Source organism: Pelophylax lessonae (genome assembly GCF_965119305.1).
Source record: "Pelophylax lessonae genome assembly, contig: HAP1_SCAFFOLD_172, whole genome shotgun sequence".
Taxonomy (NCBI): domain Eukaryota; kingdom Metazoa; phylum Chordata; class Amphibia; order Anura; family Ranidae; genus Pelophylax; species Pelophylax lessonae.
In genome coordinates, this window is record NW_028120126.1 from 147,189 (window position 1) to 174,702 (window position 27,514).

Genomic DNA, 27,514 nt, shown 5'->3' on the forward strand with positions numbered 1-27,514 from the left:
GTGAGGTTGGGAAGATTCGGGGGTCTTGAGAAAGACAGGTGGCAGCAGGAGGCATGGATAAAGGCGTGGAGGAATATCAGGACTCTGTAGCTGCTGCCTGTTGATCTCAGGGAGTGCGGCTTTTCTTTCTGTCCTTGCTTCACTCCCCTAGATTTTCAGATAAAATATATTTTTGATAAAAGGCTCCATGCATGGTGACGGTGATGTTCCTTAGTCTGGCTCTCTCGTAGGGTTTATGCTGTGCGCAGTTTGGTTTATTTATTATGTTCTTGTTTGGTTTTTGGTTTTGTATCGTTATATTCAATTATTTTGTAAATATGTTATTTATTAATTTATTTATTATGGTTTTATTGTATATGCGCCGGTTCACACTACCGCGACGCTACTTCCAGGGGCGACCTCCGAGATCGCGGTGCGAGCAACGCGCCGCGACCTCGGAGCGGCCGCCACGGACTACATAACATTGAAGTCTATGGCGGTCGCCTCCTGGTCGCCCCAAAGAAGCTCCGGACCCTTTTTCTAAGTCGACTTGTGTCGCTCCTATTAGAACGGGTCCGCAGCTTCCCTATGGGAGGCGACCTGCGGCGACCTGTGAGGCGACCAGGTCGCCTCACAGGTCGCCTTAGTGTGAACGGGGGCTAAAAGTTGTTGTTTGTAAGAATTTTTCAATAAACAAAATTAACCCCTCATAATGGGCACAGTGATGGTGGGAACCCCTCATAATGGGCACAGTGATTGTGGGAACCCCTCATAATGGGCACAGTGATGGTGGGAACCCCTCATAATGGGCACAGTGATGGTGGGAACCCCTCATAATGGGCACAGTGATGGTGGGAACCCCTCATAATGGGCACAGTGATGGTGGGAACTCCTCATAATGGGCACAGTGATGGTGGGAACCCCTCATAATGGGCACAGTGATGGTGGGAACCCCTCATAATGGGCACAGTGATGGTGGGAACCCCTCATAATGGGCACAGTGATGGTGGGAACCCCTCATAATGGGCACAGTGATGGTGGGAACCCCTCACAATGGGCACAGTGGGCGTACAGACCCGGGAACTTCTGACCCCTTATAACTACGCAAGATGTGACAGCAAATCTCTGCAAAGGAAACAAAGACAGCAACAGATCATCCAACCCTTCCACACTCCATGTAACCGGAAGGAAAGGCGGGCTGTGTGCAGACATTTGCTGGCAGTTTTATTCTTTTCATTTGTAAATGTCAGCTCTGTTGCAGCACTTTCTGTACATTGCAGAGATTTGCCGTTCACAGGCAGGATTAGGACCCTCCCTGGGAATTAGAAAATTGGAATGTTTTACACTTAGTATTTAAATAAAATCTTCACTCCTGGCTTAACGCAAATTTTTATTTTATTTTTTGCATTGGTTCAAATTTTCAATGCTTTTTTTTTTTTTTAACACTCCCTTGCCTATAGCCCAGGAAATTGGAATTTTTAATTTGTCAGATTTGACTCCCATTGATTTCTGCGGTTCTTAATCTGAATGTCTTTGAAGTTCCCCAAATCCCGGGCAGTTCAGCTCATCGCTGGTGTTCAGGGAAATGACAAAAAAATGAAAGCGTACCTTCAGGAGGGAACCATGAAACGTCCAGACATAGAGAAGATGAGCGTTCAGGAGTGCCAGACTACACGGGAAATAAGAGTCTTCCTTCTCATGATCCCGACATCTGCACAACACAGTTACATGTCATATTCAATACGTACAACCAGAGGAGCTTACACTCTAATGTCCCCCACAGTCACATGTCATATTCAATACCTACAACCAGAGGAGCTTACACTCTAATGTCCCCCCACAGTCACATGTCATATTCAATACCTACAACCAGAGGAGCTTACACTCTAATGTCCCCCACAGTCACATGTCATATTCAATACGTACAACCAGAGGAGCTTACACTCTAATGTCCCCCCACAGTCACATGTCATATTCAATACGTACAACCAGAGGAGCTTATGCCCCATACACACGTGCAGATTATCTGCAGACTTTTGTCTGCAGACTTACCAAAACCATATAATATGAGGTCAAACCTAAACACTTTCAATTTGTATGCAATCCGGCAGGCCCTTGCACTACATAGAAAAGGTAAGTCTGCAGATAATCTGCACGTGTGTATGGGGCATAACACTCTAATGTCCCCCCACAGTCACATGTCATATTCAATACGTACAACCAGAGGAGCTTACACTCTAATGTCCCCCCACAGTCACATGTCATATTCAATACCTACAACCAGAGGAGCTTACACTCTAATGTCCCCCACAGTCACATGTCATATTCAATACGTACAACCAGAGGAGCTTACACTCTAATGTCCCCCACAGTCACATGTCATATTCAATACGTACAACCAGAGGAGCTTACACTCTAATGTCCCCCACAGTCACATGTCATATTCAATACGTACAACCAGAGGAGCTTACGCTCTAATGTCCCCCCACAGTCACATGTCATATTCAATACGTGCAACCAGAGGAGCTTACACTCTAATGTCCCCCCACAGTCACATGTCATATTCAATACGTACAACCAGAGGAGCTTACACTCTAATGTCCCCCCACAGTCACATGTCATATTCAATACGTGCAACCAGAGGAGCTTACACTCTAATGTCCCCCCACAGTCACATGTCATATTCAATACCTACAACCAGAGGAGCTTACACTCTAATGTCCCCCACAGTCACATGTCATATTCAATACGTACAACCAGAGGAGCTTACACTCTAATGTCCCCCCACAGTCACATGTCATATTCAATACGTACAACCAGAGGAGCTTACACTCTAATGTCCCCCCACAGTCACATGTCATATTCAATACGTACAACCATTGTATTATCATTGCAGAGGAGCTTACACTCTAATGTCCCCCCACAGTCACATGTCATATTCAATACGTACAACCAGAGGAGCTTACACTCTAATGTCCCCCCACAGTCACATGTCATATTCAATACCTACAACCAGAGGAGCTTACACTCTAATGTCCCCCCACAGTCACATGTCATATTCAATACGTACAACCATTGTATTATCATTGCAGAGGAGCTTACACTCTAATGTCCCCCCACAGTCACATGTCATATTCAATACGTACAACCAGAGGAGCTTACACTCTAATGTCCCCCACAGTCACATGTCATATTCAATACGTACAACCAGAGGAGCTTACACTCTAATGTCCCCCCACAGTCACATGTCATATTCAATACGTACAACCATTGTATTATCATTGCAGAGGAGCTTACACTCTAATGTCCCCCCACAGTCACATGTCATATTTAATACGTACAACCAGAGGAGCTTACACTCTAATGTCCCCCACAGTCACATGTCATATTCAATACGTACAACCAGAGGAGCTTACACTCTAATGTCCCCCCACAGTCACATGTCATATTCAATACGTACAACCAGAGGAGCTTACACTCTAATGTCCCCCACAGTCACATGTCATATTCAATACGTACAACCAGAGGAGCTTACACTCTAATGTCCCCCCACAGTCACATGTCATATTCAAAACGTACAACCAGAGGAGCTTACACTCTAATGTCCCCCCACAGTCACATGTCATATTCAATACGTACAACCAGAGGAGCTTACACTCTAATGTCCCCCCACAGTCACATGTCATATTCAATACCTACAACCAGAGGAGCTTACACTCTAATGTCCCCCACAGTCACATGTCATATTCAATACGTACAACCAGAGGAGCTTACACTCTAATGTCCCCCCACAGTCACATGTCATATTCAATACGTACAACCAGAGGAGCTTACACTCTAATGTCCCCCCACAGTCACATGTCATATTCAATACGTACAACCAGAGGAGCTTACACTCTAATGTCCCCCACAGTCACATGTCATATTCAATACGTACAACCAGAGGAGCTTACACTCTAATGTCCCCCACAGTCACATGTCATATTCAATACGTACAACCAGAGGAGCTTACACTCTAATGTCCCCCCACAGTCACACACTTTTATTATTATACATTTATATAGCTCTGACATATAATACAGTGCTGTACAGAGATCACTGAGCCAATCACATCAGTCTCTGTACCAGAGGAGCTTACACTCTAATGTCCCCTCCCCCACAGTAACACACTATTATTATTATACATTTCTATAGCTCTGAAATATACCGCAGTGCTGTACAGAGATCACTGAGCCAGTCACATCAGTCTTTGTACCAGAGAAGCTTACACTCTAATGTCCCCTCCCACATGCTGGCAGAGGAACCGCCTGGGTGGGTTGGTATTTTTCAGTCCTGGTTTAGGCCTTTTCTGTGAAGTTGGGAGAATGGTGGGCCAGTGAAAAGCCTGAGGATCCGACATGGTAAGCTCCCGGCTTACATTGCCCCGTGCCTGAAGATGCTCCGGCAGTGGCAAGTGACGGCGGAGGAAATGAAGTCTCTTCCTAGGAAGGCCCTGGAGAGGAGGGTTGTTGAATTTGCCTTTAGCGAGCCACTGGCCTTGAGGGATTGCCCAGGCCCTGTTATGAGGGAGGGTCTGCGTTTGATTAATCTGGAGAGAATCCCTTTGAAGTTTCGTGATTTGGCCTGGCTCTCATTCCATGGCAGACTCTATGTGAAGGGCAACTTGAAGCATCGCTCGCCGGAGAACCGTGGTTGTCCAAGAGTGGAGTGTGGAGGAGACTGAACCATTTGCTTCAGTGCCCCTTCAATATAGAAGTCTATAAGGGGGTGGGTGGGGCTCTGGGTATCTCTTTCCTTTCCCGCTTAAGTTATGCGGAGTGGTCATACGGGTGTTTTGAGACACATCAGGATTTTGATTTTGAGACGCTTATTCTAGTTCGCTTAGTAGTCCGTTACTTCACATGGAAAGCACGGTGTCAGGTTTCCACTCAGAAAAAAGTCTTTCCTTTCGAGGTGGGGGTGCACAACATTCTGGGTGAGGTTGGGAAGATTCGGGGTCCTGAGAAGGACAGGTGGCAGCCGGGAGCCTGGGCAAAGGTGTGGAGGAATGTCAGGTCCCCGAAGCTGCTGTCTGTCAGTCTCTGGGTGTGCGGCTTTTCTTTCTGTCCTTTCATGTCCCCTGGATTTTTATAAGATCAGATTTTTGTAAAAAGGTCGCATGCATGGGATAAATGTGTAATCATTTCTTAGCCTGAGGGGGTGTTTAGGTGGAGGTTAGGGGGATGTTGAGTTGAATTATAATAATAATAATATGAAAATGTGTCTTGGTTGGTATAGTTTTGGGTTTTTTTTCTGGCAAAAAAAGCAATTTTCTGTTTCTATGCTGATGTAAGCTATTTTTTATGTATATTTTTATTTATTTTGTATATATGTAAATATGTTTTTATTATGTTTGTAAGATTGTTAATAAACAAAAATGTACACTCTAATTCCCCCCCCCCCCCCCCATAGTCACACACTAATATTATTAGACACATTGTGAAACAATCAGATTGTATTGTGTACAGTCTTCCTCTTATATCTATTGAGGATTTCATACTTTGTAATATTCTACAAGGGTCAGGGTCAGGGTTAGGAGTTAGGGGTCAGAATCAGGGTTAGGTACAAGGTTAGGATCAGGGTTAGGGTTAGGAGTTAGGGATCAGAATCAAGGTTAGGTACAAGGTTAGGATCAGGGTTAGGGTTAGGTACAAGGTTAGGATCAGGGTTAGGGTTAGGGTCAAGGTTAAGGTTAGGATCAGGGTTAGGGTTAGGGTTAGAGTCAAGGTTAGGATCAGGGTTAAGGTCAGGGTTAGGGTTAGGGTCAAGGTTAAGGTTAGGATCAGGGTTAGGGTTAGGAGTTAGGGGTCAGAATCAGGGTTAGGTACAAGGTTAGGATCAGGGTTAGGGTTAGTAGTTAGGGGTCAGGGTTAGGTACAAGGTTAGGATCAGGGTTAGGGTTAGGAGTTAGGGGTCAGGGTTAGGTACAAGGTTAGGATCAGGGTTAGGGTTAGGATTTAGGGTTAGAGTCAAGGTTAGGATCAGGGTTAGGGTTAGGAGTTAGGGTCAGAATAAGGGTTAGGTACAAAGGTTAGGATCAGGGTTAGGGTTAGGGGTCAGGGTTAGGTACAAGGTTAGGATCAGGGTTAGGGTTAGGGTCAAGGTTAGGATCAGGGTTAGGGTTAGGGTCAAGGTTAAGGTTAGGATCAGGGTTAGGGTTAGGAGTTAGGGGTCAGGGTCAGGTACAAGGTTAGGATCAGGGTTAGGGTCAGGGTTATGAGTCAGAATTAGGAGAAGAGTCTATAGTGACCTCTCACCTTCTGTACAGCTCTATTATGATGGTGAAGTTGTTGGCACAGACAGAACTGTTGAAGCCAAGTCTGCGTAGTGTGGAGTTGGGGAGAGAGACCCCTTCTTCCATCAGGACTCCCAGATTGTACAGACCCTGCAATCACACAAATCCAATCTCATTCACTGACTCCTGAGGACAATCTGGTGCCACCATACAAAGTAAGGCCAGAAAGGAAGATTTCAGTCTGAGAGAAGAAGAAACTCATAGAGAGTACTCAATGCCAAGCTGCAGATTGTAAAGCAAGTAAGATCCTTTCTAGTATTCAAGAGATATAGGCTCCGAAGAGAGACATCATCTGCCCCCATATATAAGAGAGATCTCATCTGCAATGTGCAATTCAGTTTTGGGCTCCAGGTCTCAAAAAGGATATCAGGGAACTGGAGAAAGTGCAGAGAAGGGCAAATAAACTGATGTGAGGCATGGAGGAGCTCAGCTATGAGGAAAGATTACAGGAATGGAGTTTATTCTTCCTCTGGGAGAGATGAGATCTATCACTCTGCATTTCTGGACATAAGAGATACATCCTAAAAATCGTACACAGTATTCTTAGGATGCATCTCCTAAGCTTAGCTCCTCCCCCTCCTCCATGCCATGTTTTTGAATAATACGGTGTAACAATTTATTGATTATTTCATTAATATGTAGATCCAGGGCGTGACCTTTCATCTGCATACGACATCACTAAAGAAACCTGACAAAGTCTCATTTTTACATAAAAAGTATTCCTGTTGAACCCCTCATTGAACCCTTAATAACCCCTCATTAACCCTCACCAGGTCTGGGTGGGCATAGACCTAGGCTTGGTCTATGCTAACTGTTTTATTAGATCACCATTAGCTGTTCTATAGATGTGTTAATGAGAGCCGGTTTACACTGGGGCAGCTTCAAAGTCGCCCGACTCTGAAGCTGCCCCGTGCAGCGCGACTTCAGCTTGGCTTGCAAACGACTTCTCTAATAGAAGTCAATGCAGGCCACTCCGATGTCGCCCCCAAGTAGTGCAGGAACCTTTTTCTAAGTCGGAGCAACTTTAGTCGCTCTGATTAGAATGGTCCCATTGCATTGAATGGAGCACGACTTGTCAGGCGACTAAGTCGCCTGGCAAGTTGTGCCAGTGTGAACCGGGACTGAGACTACTGTTTACAGTTGACATTGTTTAGGAAAATGTGCTTAAGCCCTTACCTGATCTTGTGTTGTAAATATTCTGTGTGAGTTATAGTTTGCACCTAAGCTAGTGTCGTCTAATTCTTGGGTGCTCAGCTATAATATCTGATTCCTGGTTCCAGAAATGAGGAAGCTGTATCTTGAACTGGATGCCAAGCATTCTGTCATAAGGAGTATCTATATATCTTTGGGGACCTTTGGAGAACCTATCTGTCTTTGAAAATCAGGAGTATCTAATTATCTTTGGGGATCAGGAAACAATTTTCCCTCTTAGAATAAATTGGACGGGGTTTCTACCTTCAGGTGATTTAGCTGTTGGCTTAGGATTTGGGTTTGTGGTCAGGGTTATGTGGATGGTTTTCTGTGAGTCTTTGGCACGAATGTGATATCATACACACAGAAGTGCAATCAGACGTGGAGGTACTTCCTAATATTAAAGACTCATTTTTACAATAAATACTTTCACCTAATATACGGAAAGGCTGAACTGCCAATATTAGAACTGATTCCCCCATTGATTCCTAGAACGAACATGACATCTGCACATTCCTTGCACACGTTTTCTGGAGATCCAACACTCTATAAATTAGATGTATAAACCTAAAGTCCCAATTATTATAATCTGCGCCTGCCATGAAATCTATAACTATAGAATAATAATTCTCTGGATGGAACACATAGAGAAGCAGTAGGATAAGGAGGACAAGGACGGGCAGTTGGGTACCTGGGGCTCTCGTTGTAAAGCAGCCGCAGCATACATCTGCACTGCAGCCTGCACATTCCTCTTCCTCCGTACATGGGGGGTGTAGTAGAGATCACCCATCTTAATCTGAGCTGCAGGATTAAAGAAGAAATATTAGAAGATAACACGATCTTTACTTTGTATTGAATAGATTTTTTATGAATAACATTTGTAGTGTGAAAGATACAAATAATGGCAGCTGCGATCAATGAAGACTTGTGAAATAGTGACATTGGGTATTCTTCTGGACTCTTCTTCTGGACTCTCATTCTTCTGATGGTAGAACAGCTCACATCAATGCAGATCAGTGACATAAGTGATATTGGTGCAGAGTACTGGCTGTGGTTCTTCTGGATTCCAATGGTTAGAACAAAAGTTGAAATCAATGAGGACCAATGGAATTGTGATAATGCTTCAGAGCACTGGCCAAGATTTTTCTGGACTCCGATGGTAGAACAGCTGGAATCATTGAGGACCAGAGGACTTGTGATATTGGTGCAGAGTACTAGCCGAGATTCTTCTGGATCCTGTGCATGGTAGAACAACAGCTGAAGTCAATAAGGATGGGTGAAATGAATGATATTGGTGCAGAGTACTGTCCAAGATTCTTCTGGACTCCAATTGTAGAACAGCTGGCATCAGTGGAGACCGGTGTAAGTGAGATATTGGTGTCCCAGATTCTCCTGGATTCTACACATTGTAGAACCACAGCTGGAAACAGTGAAGAACAGGTGAAATTGGTACTATTGGTGTAGAGCACTGTCTGAGATTTTTCTGGACACCAATAGTAGAACAGTTGGAATCAATGAAGACCAGTGGAATTGTGATATTGGTGCAGAATACTCGCTGAGATTCTTCTGGATCCTGTGCATGGCAGAACACCAGCTGAATTTAATTAGGATGAGTGATATTGGAGCAGAGGACTCGCTGAGATTCTTCTGGACTCTAATAATACAGCTGGAATCAATGAGGACCAGTGGAATGAGTAGTATTAGAGCAGAGTACTGTCCGAGATTCGACTGATAGAACAGCGGGAACCGTTACTCTCACTTCTGGGCCTATAATTCCTAACTGGACACATTTAAGAGATTATCACAATAATGTTACCTAAACTAATGAGCTAAAATGCAGCGAATGGCACCTTCCAGGCTTCCACTTAAACTGAATAGTGTAAGCAGGTGGCAACTCGCTTCAGTTTCTAAGGTAGAAAAATAGAGATCTACCATTAAATCTGGTTCATATCTGAGGGGTCCCATTGACGTGAGGGGAGGGATGGTCAGCATTTTCTATCTGAGCTATGGGGCTGGAGAGATCCCTTTGCTGTAAATTTCTCATCCCTTTTATTGGATTATCAATGGCTGTATGCTCAGTGTCTGTGTGAGACTGCCTGGTCCAGCTCTTCCCCCTGAGTTCCATGTATTGCAATGGTTGGGTAATAGAGGTTGGGGTGACTAATTGAAGATTAGTAGCGGTGCTGTAAATGACTTTAGGCAGGGACAGATATCAATGTCAGACAGGGATCTGTGTGCGGGAAATGTGACTGCATAGGATTCCAGCTCACAAGATATCTCATAGACGTAGGGCTATCACCAAACTACCACATTAGAGGACACTAGATTGTATGGGAAATTTCCATCTGTCTGTGTGTGTCTGGCCAGCTAGATTTTGGTGAGTCGCCCTCTAGTAGTGGCTGGTGGATAAGAGACCATTGGTGGGTGTATGTACTAACCCTTGATGTAATATTGTCTGGTTTAGCTATCCTGGAACTGTTAGTGAGAGCGGTGTATGATCAGTGATGACCTCTGTACCCGTCGTCTGCTGGAGGTGTCAGGAGCAAGGTGTCCCCACCAGCCCGTAAAATATAGGGGTGACGCTCAGATATCAGTGTGTGTGTTGCGCTGTCTTCCAGCTGCAAAGTGTGCCTCTAGATCTGTGGACTTTGGGGTTCTTGGGATAATCTACCAGCGTGTGGGACAGCAATACCTCATCCACTGTATTTCCTGGGGACCCTCGTCTATGACAATATCTAGAGCCAGATTAGTGATGGGGGTATAACTCCTGTTTGTCCCTTTGGGGGGAATTTTTCTTTCTCTTCTTGTCTCAGGACACAACATGAAATCAGTGGGAATCCAAGTACAGGAATTCCTTAGACTGTCATCAGTGGCCCCATCTGAAGATTTCCTGATCTGTGACACCTCTGAATGTTGGGTCTCCCATCACAGAGAGGGAGAATCTCCAGCATGGGTCCTAGACCACAACCATAACATACAGGGGTATACAATGTACTGTTATCAGCAAACACACACATCATGGGTTGAACTGGATGGACTGAGGTCTTTTTTCAACCTCACTAACTATGCAATATGTAACTATGTAACCTCTCCACACTCCATCCAAACTGCAATATTACAGGGGAAGGTTCGAGTTTTAGGAAAGTTCTCTTGCTGATAAATCACATGATTTCTTTGCTGGACGGGGCTGTGTCTTTGCTGGACGGGGCTGTGTCTTTGCTGGACGGGGCTGTGTCTTTGCTGGATGGGGCTGTGTCTTTGCTGGACAGGGCTTTGTCTTTGCTGAACTGGACTGTCTCATTGCTGGATAGAGCTGTGCCCTTGATGGATGGGGCTGTGTCTTTGCTGGACTGGACTGTGTCTTTCCTGGCTTGAGATGTCTCTTTGCTGGACTAGGCTGTGTCTTTGCTGGCTTGTGGTGTCTCTTTGCTGCATTGGGATGTGTCTTTGCTGGACTGATATGTCTCTTTGCTGGACTGGGCTGGGTCTTTGCTGGGTGAGTCTGTTTCTTTGCTGGACTAGGCAGTCTCTTTGCTGGATGAGGCTGTTTCTTTGCTGGACTAGGCAGTCTCTTTGCTGGATGGGGCTGTACCCTTGCTGGGTGGTGCTGTGCTCTTGCATGATGGGGCTGTGCCTTTGCTGGACGGGGCTTTGTCTTTGCTGGATGGGCTGTGTCTTTGCTGGATGAGGCTGTCTCTTTGCTGGACAGGGCTGTGCGGTTGTTGGATGGGGCTGTGCCTTTTCTGGATATGGGTGATGTCTCTTTACTGGATATGGTGATGTCTCTTTGCTGGATATGGGTGACTTATTGCTGGATATGTGGGCTGTCTCTTTGCTGGATAATGAGAATGTCTCTTGCTGGATATTTGGACTGTCTCTTTGCTGGATTTTGGTGATTGTCTCTTTCTGCATAAGGGGACTGTCTTGCTTGATATGGGTCTGTCTTTTGCTAGATATGGGTGACTGTCTCTTTGCTGGATATGGGGGATGTCTCTTGCTGGATATGGGTGACTGTCTCTTGCTGAATATGGGGTCTGTCTCTTTGCTAGATGTGGGTGACCGTCTCTTTGCTGAATATGGGTGACCGTCTCTTGCTGGATATGGGTGACTGTCTCTTACTGGATATAGGGTCTGTCTCTTGCTGGATATGGGTGACTGTCTCTTGCTGGATATGGGTGACTGTCTCTTGCTGGATATGGGGTCTGTCTCTTTGCTGGATATGGGTGACTGTCTCTTGCTGTATAAGGGGTCTGTCTCTTTGCTGGATATAGGACTGTCTCTTTGCTGGATATGTGGGATGTCTCTTTGCTGGATATGTGGGATGTCTCTTTGCTGGATATGGGGACTGTCTCTTTGCTGGATATGTAGGCTGTCTCTTGCTGGATAAGCTCAGTGGGTAGGGGGTGAAGACAGGTGTGACCTATGGGAAGGGGGGGTGAGTTCCTGCACCTTTTCTCTGAGAATAAAGCCCTTCCCATTAAGAAATCTATACCTGCTGGCTCTGTGCTGCGTACTCACCGTATGCTGGAGGGCGCTCGCTGAGTGTTGATAGGTTGTAATATTTCCATTCACAGTCAATCTGCAGATAACGGGTCACCAGACCTTCCTATTGGACGATAATAACTGGCAGTGAGCAATCACATAAAGACAAGTCTGTCCCAATATATTACAAAGAGGTCCAATCATAACCCCCACTGTCAGTGAATGGAACTTTGAGAGAGAGAGAGGCGCCTCTAAGTGCAGCTTTTCCAGTTGAATGCAATAAAAACAATATAAAACGCACATAGAAGTAGAGGTAGACAGGCCCATCGGATACAATCAATGGTGAAGAGAAGTAGAGGTAGACAGGCCCATCTGATGGAATCAATGATGAAGAGAAGTAGAGGTAGACAGGCCCATCTGATACAATCAATGGTGAAGAGAAGTAGAGGTAGACAGGCCCATCTGATACAATCAATGGTGAAGAGAAGTAGAGGTAGACAGGCCAATCTGATGGAATCAATGGTGAAGAGAAGTAGAGGTAGACAGGCCCATCTGATGCAATCAATGGTGAAGAGAAGTAGAGGTAGACAGGCCCATCTGATGTAATCAATGGTGAAGAAAAGTAGAGGTAGACAGGCAGATCTGATGGAATCAATGGTGAAGAGAAGTAGAGGTAGACAGGCCCATCTGATGGAATCAATGGTGAAGAGAAGTAGAGGTAGACAGGCCCATCGGATGCAATCAATGGTGAAGAGAAGTAGAGGTAGACAGGCCCATCTGATACAATCAATGGTGAAGAGAAGTAGAGGTAGACAGGCCCATCTGATGCACTCAATGGTGAAGAGAAGTAGAGGTAGACAGGCCCATCTGATACAATCAATGGTGAAGAGAAGTAGAGGTAGACAGGCCCATCTGATGCAATCAATGGTGAAGAGAAGTAGGAGGTAGACAGGCCCATCTGATGCAATCAATGGTGAAGAGAAGTAGAGGTAGACAGGCCCATCTGATGCAATCAATGGTGAAGAGAAGTAGGAGGTAGACAGGCCCATCTGATGCAATCAGTGGTGAAGAGAAGTAGAGGTAGACAGGCCCATCTGATGCAATCAATGGTGAAGAGAAGTAGGAGGTAGACAGGCCCATCTGATGCAATCAATGGTGAAGAGAAGTAGGAGGTAGACAGGCCCATCTGATGAAATCAATGGTGAAGAGAAGTAGATGTAGACAGGCCCATCTGATGGAATCAATGGTGAAGAGAAGTAGAGGTAGACAGGCCCATCTGATGCAATCAATGGTGAAGAGAAGTAGGAGGTAGACAGGCCCATCTGATGCAATCAATGGTGAAGAGAAGTAGGAGGTAGACAGGCCCATCTGATGAAATCAATGGTGAAGAGAAGTAGATGTAGACAGGCCCATCTGATGGAATCAATGGTGAAGAGAAGTAGAGGTAGACAGGCCCATCTGATACAATCAATGGTGAAGAGAAGTAGAGGTAGACAGGCCCATCTGATGGAATCAATGGTGAAGAGAAGTAGAGGTAGAGAGGCCCATCTGATACAATCAATGGTGAAGAGAAGTAGAGGTAGACAGGCCCATCTGATGGAATCAATGGTGAAGAGAAGTAGAGGTAGACAGGCCCATCTGATGAAATCAATGGTGAAGAGAAGTAGATGTAGACAGGCCCATCTGATGGAATCAATGGTGAAGAGAAGTAGAGGTAGACAGGCCCATCTGATACAATCAATGGTAAAGAGAAGTAATGGTAGACAGGCCCATCTGATGGAATCAATGGTGAAGAGAAGTAGAGGTAGAGAGGCCCATCTGATACAATCAATGGTGAAGAGAAGTAGAGGTAGACAGGCCCATCTGATGGAATCAATGGTGAAGAGAAGTAGAGGTAGACAGGCCCATCTGATGCAATCAATGGTGAAGAGAAGTAGAGGTAGACAGGCACATCTGATACAATCAATGGTGAAGAGAAGTAGAGGTAAACAGGCCCATCTGATGCAATCAATGGTGAAGAGAAGCAGAGGTAGACCGGCCCATCTGATGCAATCAATGGTGAAGAGAAGTAGAGGTAGACAGGCCCATCTGATGGAATCAATGGTGAAGAGAAGTAGAGGTAGACAGGCCCATCTGATGCAATCAATGGTGAAGAGAAGTAGAGGTAGACAGGCCCATCTGATGGAATCAATGGTGAAGAGAAGTAGAGGTAGACAGGCCCATCTGATGCAATCAATGGTGAAGAGAAGTAGAGGTAGACAGGCCCATCTGATGCAATCAATGGTGAAGAGAAGTAGAGGTAGACAGGCCCATCTGATACAATCAATGGTGAAGAGAAGTAGAGGTAGACAGGCCCATCTGATGCAATCAATGGTGAAGAGAAGTAGAGGTAGACAGGCCCATCTGATGCAATCAATGGTGAAGAGAAGTAGAGGTAGACAGGCCCATCTGATGCAATCAATGGTGAAGAGAAGTAGAGGTAGACAGGCCCATCTGATGGAATCAATGGTGAAGAGAAGTAGAGGTAGACATGCCCATCTGATACAATCAATGGTGAAGAGAAGTAGAGGTAGACAGGCCCATCTGATGGAATCAATGGTGAAGAGAAGTAGAGGTAGACAGGCCCATCTGATGGAATCAATGGTGAAGAGAAGTAGAGGTAGACAGGCCCATCTGATGCAATCAATGGTGAAGAGAAGTAGAGGTAGACAGGCCCATCTGATGCCATGAATGGTGAAGAGAAGTAGAGGTAGACAGGCCCATCTGATGCAATCAATGGTGAAGAGAAGTAGAGGTAGACAGGCCCATCTGATACAATCAATGGTGAAGAGAAGTAGAGGTAGACAGGCCCATCTGATACAATCAATGGTGAAGAGAAGTAGAGTTAGACAGGCCCATCTGATGCAATCAATGGTGAAGAGAAGTAGAGGTAGACAGGCCCATCTGATGCAATCAATGGTGAAGAGAAGTAGAGGTAGACAGGCCCATCTGATGCAATCAATGGTGAAGAGAAGTAGAGGTAGACAGGCCCATCTGATACAATCAATGGTGAAGAGAAGTAGAGGTAGACAGGCCCATCTGATACAATCAATGGTGAAGAGAAGTAGAGTTAGACAGGCCCATCTGATGCAATCAATGGTGAAGAGAAGTAGAGGTTGACAGGCCCATCTGATGCAATCAATGGTGAAGGGAAGTAGAGGTAGACAGGCACATCTGATGCAATCAATGGTGAAGAGAAGTAGAGGTAGACAGGCCCATCTGATACAATCAATGGTGAAGAGAAGTAGAGTTAGACAGGCCCATCTGATGCACTCAATGGTGAAGAGAAGTAGAGGTAGACAGGCACATCTGATGCACTCAATGGTGAAGAGAAGTAGAGGTAGACAGGCCCATCTGATACAATCAATGGTGAAGAGAAGTAGAGGTAGACAGGCACATCTGATGCAATCAATGGTGAAGAGAAGTAGAGGTAGACAGGCCCATCTGATGCCATCAACGGTGAAGAGAAGTAGAGGTAGACAGGCCCATCTGATACAATCAATGGTGAAGAGAAGTAGAGTTAGACAGGCCCATCTGACGCAATCAATGGTGAAGAGAAGTAGAGGTAGACACGCCCATCTGATGCAATCAATGGTGAAGAGAAGTAGAGGTAGACACGCCCATCTGATGCAATCAATGGTGAAGAGAAGTAGAGGTAGACACGCCCATCTGATGCAATCAATGGTGAAGAGAAGTAGAGGTAGACAGGCCCATCTGATGCAATCAATGGCGAAGAGAAGTAGAGGTAGACAGGCCCATCTGACGCAATCAATGGTGAAGAGAAGTAGAGGTAGACAGGCCCATCTGATGGAATCAATGGCGAAGAGAAGTAGAGGTAGACAGGCCCATCTGATGGAATCAATGGTGAAGAGAAGTAGAGGTAGACAGCCCCATCTGATGAAATCAATGGTGAAGAGAAGTAGAGGTAGACAGGCACATCTGATGGAATCAATGGTGAAGAGAAGTAGAGGTAGACAGGCACATCTGATGCACTCAATGGTGAAGAGAAGTAGAGGTAGACAGGCACATCTGATGCAATCAATGGTGAAGAGAAGTAGAGGTAGACAGGCACATCTGATACAATCAATGGTGAAGAGAAGTAGAGGTAGACAGGCCCATCTAACGCAATCAATGGTGAAGAGAAGTAGAGGTAGACAGGCACATCTGATCCAATCAATGGTGAAGAGAAGTAGAGGTAGACAGGCCCATCTGTGTAACGTTCATGCGTTTTTGTTTGCGGATGGATTTACAGCTGCAGAATTATTACACTCAGTAGCCTTGTAAAGAATCTGTTGAACAACATATCCAACTCTCAGGACTTCATCACCGTGTACAGCCTGTTATATACTATATATATTAATAGATGTTTAATGGAGAGATAGAGTATATGAGGATATATAGTTGAGAGACAGGCTATTGTATGGTGAGCACTAGAAGTAGTATAGGAGAGTTGCAGGTGATGGTAAGCAGATAGGTTCTGATGTCAAGTATAGTGCAGATGGTAAGAGGACACAGATGGAGTATACTTTAGACAGAGTAACCTAGTGCAAGGATAGTTCAAGGTAGTCCCAAGAGCTAACAGTCTTATGCAGATGATAGTGAATAGATAGATACAGATAGTCTTGGTAATTGCAGTAGATGACAGTAGGAGATTGGTTAGTAAGAATCCCCTGCGGGGTACTTATCACTTAGATAGGTTAGGAAATACAATGTCCAGAGGAGAGGGGTGATCCCGTAGCGGGATACGGATCACCAGCGAGGTTTCCGGCTTAGTTCAGCAAGGAAGGTATGTCAGCAGCTCCGACTTCTCAGGCGTAGGTGCGATGAACATGTGGGTTTGAACGAGCGATGAGTGAGAGCAAACCGGCGATTGAAATAGCCGCTCACAGCGGCGCTCGGCAGTGACGTCATCCGGTCCCAAAGGTGTATGCGTCCTTTGTATATACAAGATGGGACGCAAAGAGAGGAGAAATATAGGAACAAGGGTACCATAGGTACCGGAACATTACAATCTGATGCAATCAATGGTGAAGAGAAGTAGAGGTAGGCAGGCCCATCTGATGGAATCAATGGCGAAGAGAAGTAGAGGTAGACAGGCCCATCTGATGGAATCAATGGTGAAGAGAAGTAGAGGTAGACAGGCCCATCTGATGGAATCAATGGTGAAGAGAAGTAGAGGTAGACAGGCCCATCTGATACAATCAATGGTGAAGAGAAGTAGAGGTAGACAGGCCCATCTGACGCAATCAATGGTGAAGAGAAGTAGAGGTAGACAGGCCCATCTGATGCAATCAATGGTGAAGAGAAGTAGAGGTAGACAGGCCCATCTGATGCAATCAATGGTGAAGAGAAGTAGAGGTAGACAGGCACATCTGATACAATCAATGGTGAAGAGAAGTAGAGGTAGACAGGCACATCTGATACAATCAATGGTGAAGAGAAGTAGAGGTAGACAGGCCCATCTGATACAATCAATGGTGAAGAGAAGTAGAGGTAGACAGGCCCATCTGATGCAATCAATGGTGAAGAGAAGTAGAGGTAGACAGGCCCATCTGATGCAATCAATGGTGAAGAGAAGTAGAGGTAGACAGGCACATCTGATGCAATCAATGGTGAAGAGAAGTAGAGGTAGACAGGCCCATCTGATGCAATCAATGGTGAGGAGAAGTAGAGGTAGACAGGCCCATCGGATGCAATCAATGGTGAAGAGAAGTAGAGATAGACAGGCCCATCGGATGCAATCATTGGTGAAGAGAAGTAGAGGTAGACAGCCCCATCTGATGCAATCAATGGTGAAGAGAAGTAGAGGTAGACAGGCCCATCTAACGCAATCAATGGTGAAGAAAAGTAGAGGTAGACAGGCCCATCTGATGCAATCAATGGTGAAGAGAAGTAGAGGTAGACAGGCCCATCTGATGCAATCGACAGTGAAGAGAAGTAGAGGTAGACAGGCCCATCTGATGCAATCAATGGTGAAGAGTCAAGTCCCTGGTGTTGGCAGTGTCCTGCAGGGCGGTAGCCGTGTCGTACAGTCCCGTTGGTCTCCGTATGAAAGCAGGCTAAACGGTGATGGAGGATCTGACCAAAGCGAGGCTTGAGACGCTGCAGGCACGGGATCGTGAGGTCATCGGTAAGCTACGCGTTTTTCGAGCATTAATGATGCGCACGTTGCGGCAACCGCACTCCTTTTTAAATGCTGGGATGGAACTGTCTGTATTGGACCTTAAATAGGCCACGAGGGGGAGGTGCTAAATGATTAAAAAGAGGGGGGGGGGTGGGGGGAATTTTAGCATATTGTGAATAAAGGATCTATGTATGCATAATTACATAAATGGGAAAAGACGATGAAGTTGATACAATAATGTCAGCAATATTTTTATCCTTTTAATCCTTTCCGGTTAATGGACTTGCCACCTGACTCTGTAGCTCATTAGCTTAAATCCGTATAGCACCTCCCCCTCGGAAACGCGTCGCTTACCGGTGACGTCACAATTCCACGCCTGCAGCGTCTCAAGCCTCGCTTTGGTTAGATCCTCCAGCACCGTATATCCGGCTTTCATACGGAGACCAACGAGACCAACTACCCCCCTGCAGGACACTGCCAACACCAGGGACTTGACTCTTCACCGTTGATTGCATCAGACGTGCCTGTCTACCTCTACTACCTTTACCTCTAATATTTATCTCAGGAAACCTATGAAAACTGCTTCACACAGTCAGACCTATAACAGATACCAATATCATCAGCTCAACCACCTGTCTTGCACACATCGTTGAATATGCTGATATACTCACCTGTTATCTACTGGGGTTCTGTGTTTACACTTATGACAACGTGTATTGTACTTCAATGTCAGAGATGGACAGTCTGTCACTGGTGGTCCCTTCCTATTGTCTGTGTATTAAGGTCTGATGTGGATTCTGTTAAGCCTGTCTGTCCTATTGTTAATTGTTAATGAACTCACATATTGTTTCTGTACAGATGGCTAGATAATTAGTTCAGGTTAATTCTATATACAATTTCATCTGCATATGATAATGTTATCAGGCATGTGACCTGATGGGGTAATTTGATCAGGAGGGGGATGTCCATGCTGTATATAAATTCTGTGTGACTGTTCAATAAAGAGAAGGTACCTAACTTGTACAAGCTAAGTTTTTGGCTCGCTTTGTAAGGGGGCGGTTAAGTTATTTGATATCTATGCTCTGGGAGTAAACGGTGTGCTGATGGAAGTCCACAAGTACAGTGTGGGTCACGGTACCGTTACACCTGGTTTCAGTTTTTCCCTTGATGACCGCCCTAAGCTCATGGACTTCCTAGTACACATTGAGCATATTAGATTATATCACCCTTCACCTCCCTGTTATTTTGTTCTGTACTCCTTGCCATCCCCCCTTTGTACTGTAGCTCTAGCGCCTAACTCCTTGTTGTGTAGTGAATGGAACTTTCCCTGGGTGCATCTTGGTGAATTTCCACTATTTACTGATTAATGTTTTGGTAAATTTTGAGTTAAATGCCCATCAAATCTTTGATAAATGAACCCCACAGTGTTTTGTATGGCAAGTGGACCCATATGTATTAATAAAACAAAAAATTCTCTTCCACATGAACACCCCAGAAATTCCCATCCCCCTGCTTCTGTAATCGTCTCCCTGCTCTTCCCAGAAGCCTGCACAGAACTTGAAGCCAAATTACAGCCATAGGACTGTTGGTAAGATGCCTTTAAAGTCTCCTTTGTGCATGAAGGGAACTGGGACTCTCAGCTCCTTCTATTGTACCACTGCGATGGATAATAATCTTATATAGAAAGAGGACCTGTCAACCAATAGCTGGCCACAGACTGATCGGAGTTCACCGGTTCTGCGTGGACCTGATAAATTGTGATTGGTGTACGGCTGTCCCTGCAAAACAGAATTCCATTGTTTGATCCTGCTGCCAATCCGTGTATTCTGAGAGCTGCGGGTGTCAGGGGGATTTCTCCATCTACCTCACTTGTGTGAAGGGAGGAATCTCTTACCCGTCTATGGGCTGAAAAAATGCTGGCAAAGATTCACTGATATCAACAATATCACTGATATCCCAAATATCCCCAATATCCTCAATATCACCGATATCACTGATATCCCCAATATCCCCGATATCAACAATATCACCGATATCCCAAATATCACCGATATCCCCAATATCCCCAATATCATCGATATCACTGATATCCCAAATATCCCCAATATCCTCGATATCAACAATATCACTGATATCCCCAATATCCCTGATATCACTGATATCACCAATACCATCAATATCCCCAGTATTACCAATATCTCCAATATCACCAATATCCCCAATATCCTCAATATCACCGATATCACTGATATCCCCAATATCCCAGATATCAACAATATCACCGATATCCCAAATATCACCGATATCCCCAATATCATCGATATCACTGATATCCCAAATATCCCCGATATCAACAATATCACTGATATCCCCAATATCCCTGATATCACTGATATCCCCAATATCCCCAATATCCCCAATATCATCGATATCACTGATATCCCAAATATCCCCAATATCCCCGATATCAACAATATCACCGATATCCCAAATATCACCGATATCCCAAATATCACCGATATCCCAAATATCCCCAATATCCCCAATATCCCCGATATCAACAATATCACTGATATCCCCAATATCCCTGATATCACTGATATCACCAATATCATCAATATCCCCAGTATTACCAATATCTCCAATATCACCATTATCCCCAATATCATCGATATCACTGATATCCCCAATATTCCCAATAAACCTGATATCGCTGATATCACCAATATCATCGATATCCCCAGTATTACTGATATCTCCAATATCACTGATATCCCAAATATCCCCAATATCATCGATATCCCCGATATCCCAAATATCACCGATATCCCCAATATCATCGATATCACTGATATCCCAAATATCCCCAATATCCCCGATATCTTCAATTTCACCGATATCCCCAATATCCCCAATATCACGATATCACCTATATCACTGATATCCTCAATATCCCCAATATCACCAAATAAAGGCTGGTAAAGATTTGATACATCCTTGCAGTGATTATGTATGTGGATGTGTAAGTAGACTTTCACTCTGAAGTCGGTAAGGGTTCGGCTGATTTGAACTTATTATTATTACTGCTATATCTGCAATGACCGAATCCCTTTCTCCGCAGAGACAGACGATAACGGCGGGCCCCTTATATCTGTGTCCTTTATAGGAGGTGACAGGTGGAGAGTTGGCAGCGATACTCACCGGGTCCAGTTCACAGATAAACGCCGCATTAAACTGACCAATCTCCATTCCGATTTCTGCTGCCTGGACATAATAAAGAAGAGCCGCAGACCTGTAAGAGAGAGACAATGGCGTTACCCATCATTGTGGACCACCTGGGATGGACTGTCTATCTGGAATGTTCTGGAAGGGCCCAGTCTTTATTCCCCAATCTTCTGATCTGTGTGTACTAATAACAGAATGTTCCTGGTATGTGCCATCTACAATGTGTGTCGGGGGAAGTGACCACAGGACGGGTATTTAGTATAAGATTCTATTGTACCCTCTTAGCATAATGAGAGGAATGTACCAGCCAACCTCATCACTAGTAGTCATTGGTCACATAGCCATCCTTAGTAGTCTCTTGTAATGTGCGATTGGTCCCCAGCAGTCTCTTGTAATGTGCGATTGGTCCCCAGCAGTCTCTTGTAATGTGCGATTGGTCCCCAGCAGTCTCTTGTAATGTGCGATTTGTCCCCAGCAGTCTCTTTTAATGTGTGATTGGTCCCCAGCAGTCTCTTGTATTGTGCGATTGGTCCCCAGCAGTCTCTTGTAATGTGCGATTGGTCCCCAGCAGTCTCTTGTAATGTGTGATTGGTCCTCAGCAGTCTCTTGTAATGTGCGATTGGTCCCCAGCAGTCTCTTGTAATGTGTGATTGGTCCCCAGCAGTCTCTTGTATTGTGTGATTGGTCCCCAGCAGTCTCTTGTATTGTGCGATTGGTCCCCAGCAGTCTCTTGTAATGTGTGATTGGTCCCCAGCAGTCTCTTGTATTGTGTGATTGGTCCCCAGCAGTCTCTTGTATTGTGCGATTGGTCCCCAGCAGTCTCTTGTAATGTGCGATTGGTCCCCAGCAGTCTCTTGTAATGTGCGATTGGTCCCCAGCAGTCTCTTGTAATGTGCGATTGGTCCCCAGCAGTCTCTTGTATTGTGTGATTGGTCCCCAGCAGTCTCTTGTAATGTGCGATTGGTCCCCAGCAGTCTCTTGTATTGTGTGATTGGTCCCCAGCAGTCTCTTGTAATGTGTGATTGGTCCTCAGCAGTCTCTTGTATTGTGCGATTGGTCCCCAGCAGTCTCTTGTAATGTGTGATTGGTCCTCAGCAGCAGTGGCGTAGCGTGGGGGGTGCAGGGGGGGCCGGTTGCACCGGGCGCAACATCTGGGGGGGGGCGCATTCCCGCAGTGTCACTCTGTCTGACACAGTATCACACGCTGTCTGCGGTTGCCGCCATGTTTAGGCTGGGAGATGTCCAGCGGGCGCCCTATGGATGAAAATGGCGGGGCGGGGCGGAGCTGGAGTGTGCCTCACCTGTCCGTTGGCGTAGGGTGGAGTGGCGCTGCGGCGCATGTGGAAATGTTGCAAGCCAAGCCCCGCCTGTGCCGCCTCTCCTCACAATCGGCCGCATGTTCAGAAGAGCTCAGTCAGCTCAGCGAGTGAATCAGCAGCCTGGCACTGTCACAGAGTCAGTAATCATTCATCTATCTATGTTTCCCTGTTGTTGTGGCACTCAGCCAGCCGTTGTGAGAGGTGAGACCATTGGGGGGGGGGGAGCAGCCAGGACTGGAGTGGAGAGCCCTCCCTATGTATAAAGTAGTGCAGTGAGCAGTGTAGTGTAGTGGACAGTGCAGCGTAGTGGGCAGTGTAGTGTAGTGGGCAGTGTAGTGTAGTGGGCAGTGTAGTGTAGTGGGTAGTGCAGTGTAGTGGGCAGTGTAGTGTAGTGGGCAGTGTAGTGTAGTGGGTAGTGCAGTGTAGTGGGTAGTGCAGTGTAGTGGGCAGTGTAGTGTAGTGGGCAGTGTAGTGTAGTGGACAGTGTAGTGGGCAGTGTAGTGGGCAGTGTAGTGTAGTGGGTAGTGCAGTGTAGTGGGCAGTGCAGTGTAGTGGGCAGTGTAGTGTAGTGGACAGTGTAGTGGGCAGTGTAGTGGGCAGTGTAGTGTAGTGGACAGTGTAGTGGACAGTGTAGTGGGCAGTGCAGTGTAGTGGGCAGTGTAGTGTAGTGGACAGTGTAGTGGGCAGTGTAGTGGGCAGTGTAGTGGGCAGTGTAGTGTAGTGGACAGTGTAGTGGGCAGTGTAGTGGACAGTGTAGTGTAGTGGGCAGTGTAGTGTAGTGTAGTGGGCAGTGTAGTATAGTGTGTAGTGTAGTGGGCAGTGTAGTGTAGTGGGCAGTGTAGTGTAGTGGGCAGTGTAGTGTAGTGGACAGTGTAGTGGGCAGTGTAGTGGACAGTGTAGTGTAGTGGGCAGTGTAGTGTAGTGTGTAGTGTGGTGTAGTGGGCAGTGTAGTGTAGTGGGCAGTGTAGTGTAGTGGACAGTGTAGTGTAGTGGGCAGTGTAGTGTAGTGGGCAGTGTAGTGTAGTGGACAGTGTAGTGTAGTGGACAGTGTAGTGTAGTGGGCAGTGTAGTGTAGTGTGTAGTGTGGTGTAGTGGGCAGTGTAGTGTAGTGGGCAGTGTAGTGGACAGTGTAGTGTAGTGGGCAGTGTAGTGTAGTGTAGTGGGCAGTGTAGTATAGTGTGTAGTGTAGTGGGCAGTGTAGTGTAGTGGGCAGTGTAGTGTAGTGGGCAGTGTAGTGTAGTGGACAGTGTAGTGGGCAGTGTAGTGGACAGTGTAGTGTAGTGGGCAGTGTAGTGTAGTGTGTAGTGTGGTGTAGTGGGCAGTGTAGTGTAGTGGGCAGTGTAGTGTAGTGTGTAGTGTGGTGTAGTGGGCAGTGTAGTGTAGTGGGCAGTGTAGTGGACAGTGTAGTGTAGTGGGCAGTGTAGTGGACAGTGTAGTGTAGTGGGCAGTGTAGTGTAGTGTAGTGGGCAGTGTAGTATAGTGTGTAGTGTAGTGGGCAGTGTAGTGTAGTGGGCAGTGTAGGATAGTGGACAGTGTAGTGTAGTGTAGTGGGCAGTGTAGTGGACAGTGTAGTGCAGTGGGCAGTGCAGTGCAGTGGGCAGTGTAGTGTAGTGGACAGTGTAGTTGGCAGTGTAGTGTAGTGTAGTGAACAGTGTAGTGTAGTGGGCAGTGTAGTGTAGTGTAGTGTAGTGGGCAGTGTAGTGTAGTGTAGTGGACAGTGTAGTGTAGCGGGCAGTGTATTGTAGTGTAGTGTAGTGGGCAGTGTAGTGTATTGGACAGTGTAGTGTAGTGCAGTGCAGTGAGCAGTGTATTGTATTGTAGTGTAGTGTAGTGGGCAGTGTAGTGTAGTGTAGTGCAGTGGGCAGTGTAGTAGGTAGTGCAGTGCAGTGGGCAGTGTAGTTTAGTGGGCAGTGTAGTGGACAGTGTAGTGTAGTGTAGTGGGCAGTGTAGTGTAGTGGGCAGTGTATTGTAGTGGACAGTGTAGTGGATAGTGTAGTGCAGTGGGCAGTGTAGCGCAGTGGGCAGTGTAGTGGGCAGAGTAGTGGGCATTTTAGTGTAGTGTGTAGTGGAGTGGGCAGTGTAGTGTAGTGGGCAGCATAGTGTAGTGTAGTGAGCAGTGTAGTGTGGTGGGCAGTGTAATGTAGTGGACAGTGTAGTGTAGTGGGCAGTGTAGTGTAGTGCAGTGAGCAGTGTATTGTAGTGTAGTGTAGTGGACAGTGTAGTGTAGTGGGCAGTGTAGTGTAGTGGACAGTGTAGTGTAGTATAGTGGGCAGTGTAGTGCAGTGGGCAGTGTATCGTAGTGTAGTGGGTAGTGCAGTGGGCAGTGTAGTGTAGTGGGTAGTGTAGTGCAGTGGGCAGTGTATCGTAGTGTAGTGGGTAGTGCAGTGGGCAGTGTAGTGTAGTGGGTAGTGTAGTGCAGTGGGCAGTGTATCGTAGTGTAGTGGGTAGTGCAGTGGGAAGTGTAGTGTAGTGGGTAGTGTAGTGCAGTGGGCAGTGTAGTGGGAAGTGTAGTGCAGTGGGCAGTGTAGTGTAGTGGGCAGTGTAGTGTAGTGTAGTGGTCAGGTAGAGAATCAGGTAGGTCAGTATAGAGGTCAGTGTAGTGGCCAGAACAGGAATCAGTTATGTTAGCACAGTGGACTGGTAGGTCAGTATCAGGCTGGTCAGTACTATTGTAGGATGAGACTAGGGAGTGCTAAAAGTCCGCAGGTTAGGGGGCGCAAATTACTTGTCTTGCCCCGGGCGCTGACAACCCAAGCTACGCCACTGCTCAGCAGTCTCTTGTATTGTGAGATCAGGCCTCAGTACTCTGTCTATAGGTAAGGCTGAGTGTCTGTAGGGAAGGCTCCATGTCTATAGGGAAGACTCTATGTTTATAGGGAAGGTTGAGTGTCTATAGGGACAGCTGAGGGTCTATAGGGAAGGCTTCATGTTTATAGAGAAGGTTCTATGTCAATAGGGATGACTGAGTGTCGTAGGGAAGGCTCCATGTCTATAGGGAAAGGCTCCATGTCTATGAGTGTCTATAGGGAATGCTGAGTGTCTATAGGTAAGGGTGAATGTCTGTAATAAAGGCTGAGTGTCTTTAGGGGAGGCTCTATGTCAACAGGGAAAGCTTTATGTCTATAGGGAAGGCTGAGTGTCTATAGGGAAGGGTGAATGTCTATAGGGAAGGGTGAATGTCTATAGGGAAGGGTGAATGTCTATAGGGAAGGCTCTATGTCTGTTGGGAAGGCCAAGTGTCATTAGGAAGAGGTGAATGACCTGTGTCTAGATTCTGGGATAGTCCAACCCCAGATCCAGATACATTGTTATCAGCTGAACCATCTCTTACCAGGACTGATCCAAGTAATTATCCAGAGCTTTGCGTAGTAAGGCTCCCAGGTAACCATTTTGTTCTCCAGTCCACTTCGTCCACCTGAGAAAGAAAAAGATAATTCAACTTTTCCCAGCTGTGAGTATTTGAATTTGTAAATTCAGTGAAGATGCCAAACTTCCATCATGCACATGTAGCACCCTCCAGTGTGAGAGTAGGCAAACTGTATCCATGTCTATAGGGAAGGCTGAGTGTCTATAGGGATGGCTGAGTGTCTGTAGGGATGGCTGAGTGTCTATAGGGATGGCTGAGTGTCTGTAGGGATGGCTGAGTGTCTGTATGGATGGCTGAGTGTCTGTAGGGAAGGCTCTATGTCTATAGGGAAGGCTCCATGTCTATATGGATGGCTGAGTGTCTGTAGGGAAGGCTCCATGTCTATATGGATGGCTGAGTGTCTATAGGGAAGGCTGAGTGTCTGTAGGGATGGCTGAGTGTCTATAGGGATGGCTGAGTGTCTGTAGGGAAGGCTCCATGTCTATATGGATGGCTGAGTGTCTATAGGGAAGGCTGAGTGTCTATAGGGAAGGCTGAGTGTCTGTAGGGATGGCTGAGTGTCTGTAGGGATGGCTGAGTGTCTATAGGGATGGCTGAGTGTCTGTAGGGAAGGCTCCATGTCTATATGGATGGCTGAGTGTCTATAGGGAAGGCTGAGTGTCTATATGGATGGCTGAGTGTCTGTAGGGAAGGCTCTATGTCTATAGGGAAGGCTCCATGTCTATATGGATGGCTGAGTGTCTGTAGGGATGGCTCTATGTCTATAGATAAGGGTCCATGTCTATATGGATGGCTGAGTGTCTGTAGGGAAGGCTCCATGTCTATAGAGAAGGCTCCATGTCTATAGGGAGGGCTGAGTGCCTTTAGGGAAGGCTAAATGTCTAATGTCTGACTCATATTTAATCCTGCGAGTCTGTAATTGGGTCAGGGTTTTTAGAGTTCAGGGAAGCATGACTCATGCAGGCAGCTCTCTGGTGCTTCTCCCTGGTATTAGAATATTAGACAATGTTCTGGAAGCTGGAGGGCGGAGGTTGGGAGGGGCTGTTCTGCATATTTAGGGGGCCATTGGCCAATCCCCAGGAAGTGAGCCTGGCAGGGGACTTAGTGAGCCCTTAAAGTGATTGTAAACAATCACCTTGTAAAACAACCCATTAAATTTAAAATAGAAATGAAAGGCTAAGATAATCACATTCCCTCTGTGCTCAGCTACATAAGAGCTGGGGGAGGAGGAGAAGCAGCAGCACACTAAACTTCCCAGTAAACAGCTGTGCAGCGGGGTCACATCAGTACAAGTCTGATCATTGGAGGAGAGCACACTGAGTTCCCAGCACAGCTAGAGAACTGACCATGGTGTGCTCTCCTGGTTAGTGTGGTCAGTTTTTAATAGGAAAGCAAGGGAACTGGCAGGAGCACCAGAGATTTCACACAAAGGAAGCAATACAAAAAGAACAGGA

The 27,514-nt window shown here is 46.1% G+C and overlaps 1 protein-coding gene across 1 annotated transcript in view; it reads right to left on the reverse strand.

Annotated features, from left to right (window-relative positions):
• The window catches only part of LOC309543534 (protein sel-1 homolog 3-like), a 114,429-nt gene that overhangs the window by 12,393 nt on the left and 74,522 nt on the right, over window positions 1-27,514 (reverse strand). The window contains exons 10-15 of the mRNA XM_082276006.1: window positions 26,025-26,108; window positions 21,351-21,441; window positions 12,023-12,110; window positions 8,196-8,305; window positions 6,276-6,403; window positions 1,588-1,690 (exon numbers count right to left, since the gene is read on the reverse strand). Of these exons, the coding sequence (XP_082132132.1) occupies window positions 1,588-1,690; window positions 6,276-6,403; window positions 8,196-8,305; window positions 12,023-12,110; window positions 21,351-21,441; window positions 26,025-26,108 (604 nt within the window). The remainder of the gene's footprint in view (window positions 1-1,587; window positions 1,691-6,275; window positions 6,404-8,195; window positions 8,306-12,022; window positions 12,111-21,350; window positions 21,442-26,024; window positions 26,109-27,514) is intronic.